This window comes from Odontesthes bonariensis, chromosome 21 (genome assembly GCF_027942865.1).
Source record: "Odontesthes bonariensis isolate fOdoBon6 chromosome 21, fOdoBon6.hap1, whole genome shotgun sequence".
NCBI classification, from domain to species: Eukaryota; Metazoa; Chordata; class Actinopteri; order Atheriniformes; family Atherinopsidae; genus Odontesthes; species Odontesthes bonariensis.
The window spans coordinates 11,992,261-12,003,851 of NC_134526.1; the positions used below are offsets into that span (position 1 = coordinate 11,992,261).

At 42.1% G+C, this 11,591-nt stretch overlaps 2 protein-coding genes across 2 annotated transcripts; both read right to left on the reverse strand.

Annotated features, from left to right (window-relative positions):
* Window positions 1-13: 13 nt before the first annotated feature.
* Window positions 14-8,153, reverse strand: LOC142371890 (dynein axonemal assembly factor 8). The gene is made up of 28 exons (XM_075454633.1): window positions 7,985-8,153; window positions 7,750-7,851; window positions 7,515-7,637; window positions 7,342-7,428; window positions 7,120-7,222; window positions 6,940-7,045; window positions 6,603-6,845; window positions 6,250-6,513; window positions 6,036-6,171; window positions 5,761-5,958; window positions 5,529-5,669; window positions 5,254-5,445; window positions 5,053-5,160; window positions 4,786-4,927; window positions 4,213-4,654; window positions 3,938-4,020; window positions 3,549-3,793; window positions 3,316-3,505; window positions 3,078-3,188; window positions 2,835-2,999; window positions 2,354-2,656; window positions 1,959-2,237; window positions 1,760-1,854; window positions 1,546-1,648; window positions 705-919; window positions 540-625; window positions 377-449; window positions 14-219 (listed from the first exon to the last, which is right to left on the reverse strand). Exons 1-28 carry the CDS (start codon window positions 8,069-8,071, stop codon window positions 151-153), a joined length of 4,491 nt encoding a protein of 1,496 aa, XP_075310748.1. The 5' UTR covers window positions 8,072-8,153; the 3' UTR covers window positions 14-150.
* Window positions 8,154-9,635: 1,482 nt separating this feature from the next.
* On the reverse strand, window positions 9,636-11,366 carry igfals (insulin-like growth factor binding protein, acid labile subunit). Its single transcript, XM_075454344.1, has one exon. It carries the CDS (start codon window positions 11,364-11,366, stop codon window positions 9,636-9,638), a length of 1,731 nt encoding a protein of 576 aa, XP_075310459.1.
* Window positions 11,367-11,591: the final 225 nt, after the last annotated feature.

Consider the following 11,591-nt stretch of genomic DNA (forward strand, 5'->3'; position numbering starts at 1 on the left):
GAAAAATCGACCATTCTTTTCATAGAAATATTTATTAGAGTACATTGACTAATTGAGTCAGAATTGGTTCATCTAAAAGCAGCAGACGAGGAGCCGTGTCGTTGCAGAGAAATGTTGCATTATCTTTGGAAAAGGCGCTAAATGGCACATTTACGGCGCTGCGGTGTCGCAGCTCTCAGGAGACGAGGCATCGAATAGGTAACGTATCAGTTGTTTGGCCTGGAGGAAGAAAAGATTGTAATTAAGACACTGATTCTAGTTAGTTCAAGACACACTTTGTTCATCTTTTTAAGAATAAACACAAACCTAAAACCAAAACTTGAACTCTGAAACATGTCATTATGTATGATCATTTACCAGTATGTAAGTATTTTACCTCGTTTTCACTTTCTGGGTAGACGACCTTTTTCCCCACTTGTTCTGACAGGTCTGGCCTGTCCTGGTAAATTCTGCAGTGGTGGTGAAAGACAAAAGGGGGGAAAGTCACACGTTGAAATTCTAAACAAAGCAAAAAAGATTTGAGCTGTCTTTTTCTGTACCTTTCGAGCATCGGCCTAAGGCCAGCCACAATCATTTCCCCTTGAAGAGCCACGATGAGGCACCAGGCGGTGTAAGCATAAGCCATCTTTTAACAACACAGGAGCAGTGAAAATTAACGGCTGACAACACTGTTTGTGGAAAGAAGCGCCGACCACATGACTCACCTTCGCTCTTCCACCTAACGACACTGTGAGTATCTCAGCGATATGTTTCCGCTGCTCGTTGTCCAGTATGCTCATTCTTCCTGCCACCAGATGGCAGCCTGACCTCAGCAGCTGCTCCACAATCTCCAGCTGGGAATGCGTTTGGCTGTGTGGTGGAGCTTTTAAAGGTACCAGTAAGCAGGTTGTCTGCCACAGGGCTCTGTGTATCAGGGACCCTGGTACCAAAAAACAAACAAACAGCCAGGACATTTATTTTATGCACAGAGGTCACTTGGAATAGAGTAATATTTCAACATCATTTCTCGGAGATCCACTGCCCAAACCCAATAAATGATTAAATAAGATGCAAAGTTCAGTGTTTGACTCTAAAGTAAATTGTAATGCCAGAATGAGGAATATTTGCATGATTATGTCTACATCACTAAAGCATAGCGGCTCTCAACTGAATGAATGAATGAGTTAATTTAAAGGACAGCAGGCAATACCATAAATCATTGCCATTTCATGAACAACAACAACAAGATGGTTACATCGGATTTAGCAGAAGTGCTATTTTCCATCCGTAGTCCTGAATGGGGGATGGGGTAAGGAGTACAATTATGTATTTTTTCTTTTCTTTATTTAAAAAAACAACATAATTACCAGTGGGTCTATTTTAATCATTTTAATTTCTTCATTTCCGAATTATACATTTTGACTAATATTTTATTTAATATTTTCTTTAACAAAAAGTCTTTAAGAAGCCTGATTAAAAGAAAAGATAAATAAAATAAAATAAAAAACCGAGTTGTTAAAAATTACCCAACAGCCTCGTGAACAAAACTAGAAAAGTAACCCACACCTCCATGTGGTCGCAGTGCCGACAGACTGTCCTGTGCCACATTCAGCGTGCAGCTCTGTTTGCGCTCCGCAGATGCCACAGGGTCTGAACACAAAATCGGTATCTGGAAAAAGAGCAGAAACTGTATTCTATCCATAAAAAGTGTAACCAAAGTTCTAAAAATAGTGTAACTTTGAGACCTTGTCACTGTCGGTCATATGCTTAATATGCTTACCTGTTCCTGTCTCATGGTGCTGGTCTCAGTACAGCAGAGCCCCTCGGGGAAAAGGGCCTTCACATCCTTGATTGCTTGTTGATATGATCTTGATCCTGTAAAATGAGTGGCTGACCTTTTAAACGTGCAGTAACGTTAGCGTATGTGTACTAATGTGCTGCTAAGGCCACTGTTAACAGGTGCTGTAACTAGGTCGTACCATAACAGGTCAACCATAGGGATGCGTCCTCTTGGCGCAGCACGTCCAGCAGCCTCTTCACAGCGTTTTCTCCCCGGAGGCAGAGAGCAAGGGAGCCGGAGCGCAGGTACTGCTCACTTTCTGCCAGCAAGTGTGAAGTGGCATCACTTTTGTTCTGGGTCACTACCCGCAGGCCCGCCATTGTGAGGCCACTCTGCTGGAGCTCGCAGAATATTTCTGCCAGAGCGTGATTCCAGACTCTCGGTTTGAACAGGCACACTGTGAACAACACCTGTCGGTCTGAAAGAAAAAGCACCGACGCTCTAAAGTATCTCAAGCAATACCAGCATTTCAATAACATCCCTCAAGAGATGGGGACTCTGATTGCATGTATTTGCACAGCAGAGCAAACTTACCAAGAATTATTTCATGATCAAAAAAAAGGAGTGAGGCCTGTCTGAGGGCCACCTCTGGTGTGGGTGACATCAGGACGGTGAGATTGTGAGGGTAGCTGAGCAGCAGACGCTTCCTCGTTGAAGAAAAAGCATCTATCGCTCTCAGAGCACACACTAGAGCAGACGTTGACATCAGATCTTCCACGCTTTTCTGGAAAAGCTGCTCTCCCACCTCGTAAGGACTCAGCTCCTGGGCCTGATGTCGGGTCAACACAGGCAGCCATTTCAGGCCAAGAAGCTCCAATCCAGCATGTCGCGTATCACCTAGAGTACAGAGTAACAAAGCATTGCAAACAACGAAAAGTAAGGAAGGGGTTACATTTACTGCTAATCTGTTCATTCATTAAACCATGCATGTTTTTACATTTGTTGGACTGTTTGGAATTGGTGGGAGCAGTAAACAAAATCAAGGACAGGCTGCATTCTCAGAAATTCCACCCACCCTCTGATCCTTGGGTAAGAACTCTGTGTAAAAGGTTCAGATTTTGGCTCATGTCCTTCCCACACAGGGTCAAAGTCAGCACCTGTTCCGCGTCAGACTCGGGTGAACACTTACGATGTGATAGTATCACACCGGATGGATTTGGCACAGCCCACATACGCCTAACTAAAAAGAAAACGTCTCTTAAACACAGACAACGATAATAGTGGATCATTGCTGGGACACCGTATACATTGTGCTTACCAAAGATGTTGAACATGTTCTTGTTGTATGGAGCGGTGTGGAAGCATAAGCTCAGCTCTGCTGAGTCGAGGCAACCCAGTAACTTTTGAGCCCTGAATTCTCTCATTAGGGCTGAAGCAATATAACATAAGATCATGGTTAAACGTGGAAATAACAAGAGTCTCGCTGTATCTTTTCAAATGTAATTTGACAGAAGTCATTTTTGTTCCCTGTAAAACATTAACATGGAATTTGAGACCTGATGGCAGAGTAACACTGTGGCGGGACATGTTCTCTTTCCGCAGTAGTAGCACAAGGCAGTGTGAGGGCTTCAGCTCTGCCTGATCTGGAATGGAAGGAGGTGGACTGCAGAATACAGTCACCTGCAAGGATGTAAAGAAACCATCAAGACATAAACAAGTATAGGAAGCGATTTCTGTTGTTTCTATTGTGACAGTAGGTTAAAAAAAAAGCCTTATATCATCTTCTTGCTGTTTCCCTCGAGACACAGTCCTTCTGACACGACTGAGTGAATGGTTCTACCTGTTGGCCGGTGAGTCCCAGGACAGTGGCTGCATTGCTCTGAAGCTGCAGCCTCTGCAGCCCCATGAGGCTGAAACCCCTGCGTTCACATGTAACCAGCACTTGTCCATAGAAACGTGGAGGCACAACAGGTGAAACTACGAGGAGTAAGTCCGCTATCAGAGAGGAGGGAAGGATTAACAGTTCGCCCAAAGGGAATATCCATTTTCAGTGCATTGAATGAAATGTTGATAAATAAAAAATTCACTCACTAAGGATCATAAAAATTCAAAGTTAAAGATTAAACGTGGACAGAAGCTACTTTGCCCTGAAGGTAATTTTGCCTTGCTGAAATATACCTTTTGTTGTGGCACACAGCAGAGAAGAAGACCTGCTAATAGTAAACTGACTCCCTCTGATTCTGTCATCTGAAGGTTCAACTCTGCAAGGAAAATGAGAATGTCTAACATCATTAGACCAAAAATAGGTGACAATATAAAAGAGGCTAAAACTTGTTTTTTTTCTGCTTCTTTGTCCTGTTATAGTACTGGTTAAAGTCTAAATCTAAAAGTTGATGAGTAAAATTCTGCTCTGTCTGTAAAATGGCCTTCACAGTGCCTGACTTAAGCGTCACTGGAAATCTGTGGAGACCTCATAAAGGCTATAGATGAAATAACTTGTATCTTCTAAAGCTCGTTTGTTGCAGTGGTTAGACTTAAATTGCCAACACAAATGTAACGTTGTTGAATGACTTTTGCTCCTGTTTGCTACATTCACAGCAGACCTGCTCAGGTGCCGGTTGGGATTCTGTGCACTTCCTCCTTGAAGTCTTCCTGAAAACCACAAGCACAGCTCCCTGTGGACCTGACCGGTCAGCTGAGAGCAGTGAATAAGGGAAGGCTCTTGATTTCTGACGCCCCGAAAGTCGACAGAAGTTTCCTCCGTCTTCTTGAGCAGCAGAGGACGTAAAGCGGCAGTTATATTCTTCAGCGATGAATGGGCATGAGGACCCCGAACAGCAAGGGCAAGGACGGGCTGGCAGGGCTCATCGGCCCTCTGGTTAACTGGCAGAAGACCTGAAAAAGAGAAAGAGTTTTCAAACATCATTTTCATATAGTGAGAACACTGATCTAGCTATCATTGAGCAATGACCAAAAATAGAGATACTGAATCATTTTGAGAACATATGGCATTAGTTGTGTGGTACCACTTTCACGCAGGAGCCGCTGGGGTGGATAAAGCAGCCGCAGACCACACACGTCAAGCCCCGAGTCAAGGAGCAGATGGAGGGTGTAGTGTGTTATTAAAGGATTTTGGAAGAAGCCACTGCACCCCAGAGCCACTGATACCTGCTCCAACATTGAAGGGAAAGATAAGTTCAGTTGCTACTAAGCCTAAGCCTCTTACACTAAAAAAAAAAAGAACAAATGTTATTGCAAACAGTCAACTTTACTGTGGAGGAGCACACACTCACCTCTGTGTGGAGCTCTTGTTTGCTTTCTTTCCCCTTAAAAAACAGTTCCTGAGTTTCAGCTGTCAGCCAGTAAAACCCTGGACTGAGACCAAATGTTTTATCTATAACCTAAAGTACAAAGCCACAGGAACAAAATCCAGTCAACAAAACAAGGACGACTATGAGCTATGAGAAAGCTCATTCACTGACTCGTTGACTCACCTTTTTGCTGAAAGTGGTAGAGATAAAACAATTTAAAGAGGATGAAGGTAGGCAGATAGGTGAGGTGAAGGGTTGCTGATCCAGCAGGCTTTTGAACTGAGGTAACCAGCTGGCAATTGCAGTTAGTGAGGTATCTGACAGAAATCTGCAGACATGGTTGTAGGAGGGTGCATTGATGTTTAAATCCCTTTTCTATAAAAAGAAAAAAACAGAATGTGTTAAAACGTCAGACTTCTGACAGAACACGTCAAATGTTTTTTAAACTTTCTCTTCACTTTTGATGTGTAACAGTGATGAGCCACAGCTAAGACATGCAAAGCCAGTCCATTCTCTGTCCTCAACTGCTGAAGTCCTGCAACCCGGAACGGGACCTTTGCACCAACCGTATCCTCAGTGTGACACGAGTCTGGGCCAGCCTGACAAACATAAACAAGTCACCAGTAAACTCAGGGTCACGCATGACAAACTATTGCCTGCATTAGGGGAGAGAAGCCACTGCCCACTCACCAAAGACAAAAACCAAGCAACTAAAGTGTTGTAGATGTGTGATTTAGTCTCAGCTGAATGCAAATGTTTTCTTTTTCCACTAGCAGCTTTCATGCATCCAACCATACCAGGACTGGAAAGGCTGACACTCAGTAGCATCCATCCCTGACTTTCAATGTTTTCTGGTAGCGTGCTTATTGACTCTTGATGAGAAACCTCCTAAAAAACAAGTTATAGTAAGTATAGGCAAATGTACTGGGCATTAATCTTTAATTCTCTCATTGTGTGACACTTACAAACTCATACAGAACATCCGTCCTTTCAGCAGCTGGCTGCTGCAGATACACAGATTTGGCTGGACGATGACTTTCCAGCTGCTTAAGGATCTCTTGGTCTTGTTCAGGATGCTTAATGGGTCTCTTCTGTTGGTCACTAACAGATTCAACATCGCAAATAAGATATTTGTCTTTTGTTAATGATGTGCTAAATAAATATAGACATATTTCACACCTCTGCTGTTGTGGTTCCTGAAAAGAAATGCCCTGAGCGTATAGTGGGCTTTCCATTTTTGGTTTCCTGGACTGCAGAGGTGAAAACTGCTGATCTTCCCACAGATGGCGTGAGTCATGGCCACATATAGACTCCACAGTGAGAGGTGGCTTCCCCTTCATTTCCTCTGCTTTTGGACGAACTGTACATTTGTCAGGATGTTTATTCCCATTTCTACTCATCTCCCGCAGTTTTTGAAGTAATACGCTCTTGCCAGTCACTTCCCTGTGAGCAGAGACGACAACATGAACTGTAACAAAATGAGCTGAAGCCAGGCATGACAAATGTTTTCTAATGCAGTTTTCTATGCTTACCTGCCATTCATTTGGGATCCTGCGTGATCTTTAAGATTGTGTTTCTTTGCAGTTGTTTTTTCCTTTGGACTGTTGTGTTTGCCAGCCAATTTGAACTCTGATGAAAGATTTGGGGATGTCCTTACTGGTTTTAATGAAGGATCAGGACATCGCAGGTCAATATAAACAGTTGGATGTTCCTGGTGACTCGTCGGCAGCTCTGCTCCCATCTTTGCCAGTGATTTGTTCCACACATTATCTTGTCTGCCAGAAACAAGTGATTACCCTTATCAATTACTATCATCTTACCGTTGTGGTCACAAAACAGTAAGATGACTTTGGATGTGACTTTAAGTACCTCACGCAGTTTGGATTTTCCGCAGGCTCCGACACAGACTGGTTATTGCAGAAAGCAGAAAGTCTATGCAGGATATTAGTCACCTTAGACTGGCTTTCTTCAGCATCTATGAACAGAGAGTGGATTGAAAGTACAGCACGTTTATCCAAAACATTCTGTATGGATGTCAGAATGACTTACCTGCATGTGATTTCACAGTTTCAACTGATATACACCGCGGCATTGACAGTCTGTCGAACTTCATGTTCTTGAGGACATCATCCAGATCCCACTGGTCGAGTCTCTGAATGTACAGATCACAAGTGGAAATTTTTTCGTGTTTATAAAAAAGCAAAGGAATACATTTATCTGCATCATCAGTGACTTCTGAATTCATACGCCAGTTTCACTGAGCACACTCACTGCAAATGAGAGGATGGGGGCATTGGATTTTGTGTTGTCTGGTTTTAACGAGGCATCAGTCACCACCATACATTTGCTCTCACCTGCCTGTAAGGGTTAAGAGAGGGGAAAGGATATTTTCATGCGTCTTGATTCTATTGCACTTTAATCAGGAAGGTGAAAGTTAAACCCACCACAACGGCAGCGTCAGAGCATTGTGTATACCACTGAGGAGTATCTTCTACAGTTTCAGCATCATCCAACTGTTTTAAAATATCATCTGGCCTGCTTGTCTGTGCTATTGGTTTCAACTGTTCCTGATTGAGAAAACACACACACACACACATTAAAAAATATCAACTGATTAACATTGTTTGTTTGCGCTTCATGACATCAGCGTCCGTCTTGGTGGAAGTATATTTCACAAACCTCTAGTTCAGGATATTCTAAAGAAAAACTGAAGTCTTCAGGGACCTCCAGTGAAAGACCAGCTGGTCTTTGATGTATGGCGACAATCTCTTGAGTTTCAGGCTGTAATTTCAGAAGAATGCATTATTGGATGGTTTATATGCAATCAAATGTTATTTTTTTTGTTGCGTAGGTCTTTGTCAGTTAGCAGAAATCACTGCACTTTTAGAATAATAAAAAAAAAAAAAAAGCTTACTGCGGAAAAGTCCATGTCCATGGTAGGTGTGTTTTGTTTAACTTTCTCCAAGATTGAATTCCAACACGAAGAATGATTCGTATCCATCTCTAGCTGGGAAAAAGGTCAGCAAGTAGGAGTCTTTATCGTTGCTTCCTCGTACCGCTTACCAGGCCGTTTACCTGAGCGATTCCTGGTTTCCCCTGGCAACGAAACGCGTTCTTTTCCGGGACACGTGCGCTTCGTCAACTGTGTTGCACTCAGGTGCTGCCAGAAATACTGGAACCAGTTCAGTCAACACACACTTTTAAGAGTAAAAGTATTCTACGTTTAAACAAACTATTTGTAACGTGACCAAAGTTTTACTTGATCGGGGGCAGGTTTGAGGTAGGTCACGCAAACAAGAGTTTGACGGCTCACTTTGACCGCAATTTTAAAAAGTATGCTAAATATTGACCGACTATCTATATGGATGCTAGAATTCCGAATTTAAATTGAATCACTAGGAGACGATAGGTCACGTGTCAGAGTAAATTACTTATTGTGCTAAATGCATCTATCTTTCTGACTACAGTATTTCTTTTAGATGGTGGTAACTAGAGCCAACATACAGACTATCCCCTTATAGTCTGATATGTGTTTGCTGTATTTGTCGTTGCATAACTGTATAACTTGTCCTTATATTCACATCATATCTATCTTGCCCTCATTGAAGTTCAACCCAATTTTATTGTATCATAAAATTTCAAAATGTTGCAATTGATAACAGGCAACCTCAGTAAATCCTTTCAGATGTTCACCTTAATAATCGTAATAATAATAATTATTATCATCATTATCATCATTATCATTTTTACTTTCTGTTTTTTTTTGTTTTTTTTTAAATTAAGGATACATGATAATATTGGCAAGCCTTCGTTATCGAATGATAAGGGTTTTAGAGATTCTTATTTTTGTTTTTTACCCCATATATTTGATAATGGGATTATGTATAGTACCACATTGCAACTTTTTGGGGGGATAAATTTTGATGTAACTTCGCTGGACTCATTTTTTCCAGTGAATGTAAACAAATGTAAAAACAAAAAATGTTAGTGTGTGCCAGACTGTCACCATGGAGAAGGCTTGAATTCTATGTAATTAGGTGAAAACATTTTATTGTTACCAGCATCAGCAATCAGACAAATTCAGCTCGAAAACACAATATTGGATATTGTGAAAAATCAAATATGATGCCTCTTTAATTATCATATTTACAAAAAACATTCACAATGCATCACATTTTATCTTGTTTTTTGAAAATATCTACACCTGTATCTATGTCCAGCAACTCCTCACAAGTATTAAACAGAGGTCTTTGCAGTTCATCATGCTCTCTAATACTATTGTAAACTGAATTTGTACAAAGAATACTTGCTTAACATTTGATATTATTCATAAAAATGTCTTTGAAAATATTCTTAGCAATCTCTAAATATTTGTTTAAACAAATAGTTTCTGTAAAGGCATCAGTTTGCAATGATTTATCTGTTGATAATTGAAACTTAAAAAAAAGTCTTGATTTTTCTTTTATTAATATGAATGAATTTAAACTGTTGAATATATGATGTAGAGGCAGGTAACAGTTTCTCTACGGTGTAACAACCTATTGCTTAAACATTTGTGTGTCTGCTTAGCAGCTTTGAAAGAATTCGCCATCCACATCCCGCAGGTCCTGACCAGCTAGACGTGGTGGGCTGGTGCATGTGATGTTGTTATATATGGTAATAGTTGTGTCAGGCTCTTCACCCTCTGCGTGGGTCTCCACCTGGCGAGGTACTACCAGTGGTTTCCTCAAGCTGTAGTTTCTGAGTGGAAGTACGCTGCAGTCACATTTCCACCTGTTTCCTGACAGCAAAAGTTTTTCCATGCTCTCTGAGAAATTAGGGACCGTGCTTGTCAAGGCATTATCTCTCAGATCCAGATAACGGAGCCTTGGAAGTGACTGCTTTGTTCCATTCTGCAGAAACTGTCGACAGTCATTACTGGACAACAACAAGTACTCCAAATTCTTGAGGCCAGAGAAAGTGTTGGTTGGAAGAACCTCCAGCTTATTAAAACTTAAGTCTAGTCCCAGTAGGCCTACCAGATCCACAAAGCTCCGATACTCCACCACAGAGATATTGTTGTGTTGAAGGAAAAGCCTCCGTAAACCAGAGAGCCCGGTGAAAGCTTGAGCTGTGATCCGTGTTAGGCAACCTCTGTCCAGATGTAGGCTGTGAAGCTTTGACAGTCCTTTGAACATTTGGTCTGGCAGACTGTTAAAGCAGCTCCCAGACAGGTTAATGACAGCCACATGAGACAAGCCTGTGAAACTACCCATTTGTGCCTCCTGCACTTGATTGTGCTCTAGTTCTAAGACCTCGAGGTGGCCAAGCCCTTCAAAGATCCTGTCCCCCAGAGTTCGAATTCTGTTGTAACTTAGTCGCAGTTCTTCCACGTACTGCAGATCGCGAAAGGTCCTGGGCCTAATACCCGTGATAGAGTTGTTGGAAAGACGCAGTACATGCAGACTGTGGAGGCCCAGGAATGTGTCGTCGTGGAGAGAAGTCAACTTGTTGTTTGTCAAATCCAGCCATCTGAGCGACTTCATGCCTACAAAAGCTCTGGGTACCACAGTCGCAATTTGATTCCGGGCCAAATAAAGTTTTTGCAGTTTAGTGAGTTTAACAAATACATTGGCTTTAATGACTTTGAGGTAATTTCCAGTTAGGTCTAGCTCTTTAAGCTCAACAAGATTTTGGAAGAGCTGTGGCTGCAAGTAAGCAAGTCTATTCCCTGCGAGAATGAGCTCTCGCAGACCTTGTAGGTCATGGAAAGCAGTCTCTGGTAAGACTGTCAGTGAGTTCCACCCCAAGTTGAGAAGCCACATGTGCGAGAGCCCAGCAAACAGTCTTTCCTCAATGCGACTGATCTGGTTGTTATGCAGACTAAGTGATCCTAGGTTAGGTGTATTTTGGAAAATTATGCCTGGTAAAGCCCGGATTCGATTTCGCTCAAGGTGAATGTGCGCTAGGGTTCTGAGGCCTTTGAAAGCCTGAGGGTCAAGGGTTATCAGCTGGCCACTCTGCAGATTCAAAAAGTCCAGAGTGGTTAGTTCCCTGAAAGATGCTGCTGGGAGGGAGGTGAACAGATTTCCATCCAGCCAGAGAGAGTGAGTGGATGGTGGCATGTCAGTAGGTACTTGTGTAAAGTTACGAGTACTGCAGTACATGTTGAGCTCCAAGCTGTAGTCATCATGCATACAGATGCAGCCCTTAGAGCAGGGAATTGGATCTTCGACTACCTTCTGTCCTGCTTTGTCTGGGTCTGGCAGTGCCAGTGATGCTCCCAGTACCCACACCAGCAGTACAAAGGTTTGCATACCAGCTGTGGAAAAAGTATTAATATCAAATTATAGATACTCTGTAACTTCACTACAAACTACACAATGCTGTAAAAGCCTTTTGTTTTCAAAAGAAAATTTGAATTAGTTTCCATGCTTAAATGTCTAATTCAGATTGCTTACCTCAAATCCCCGTGGTCTTAATTCAAGGTGAACAGGCTGTGGAATACTGAATGACTGATCCTTGTGCAATTGTTTGTATGG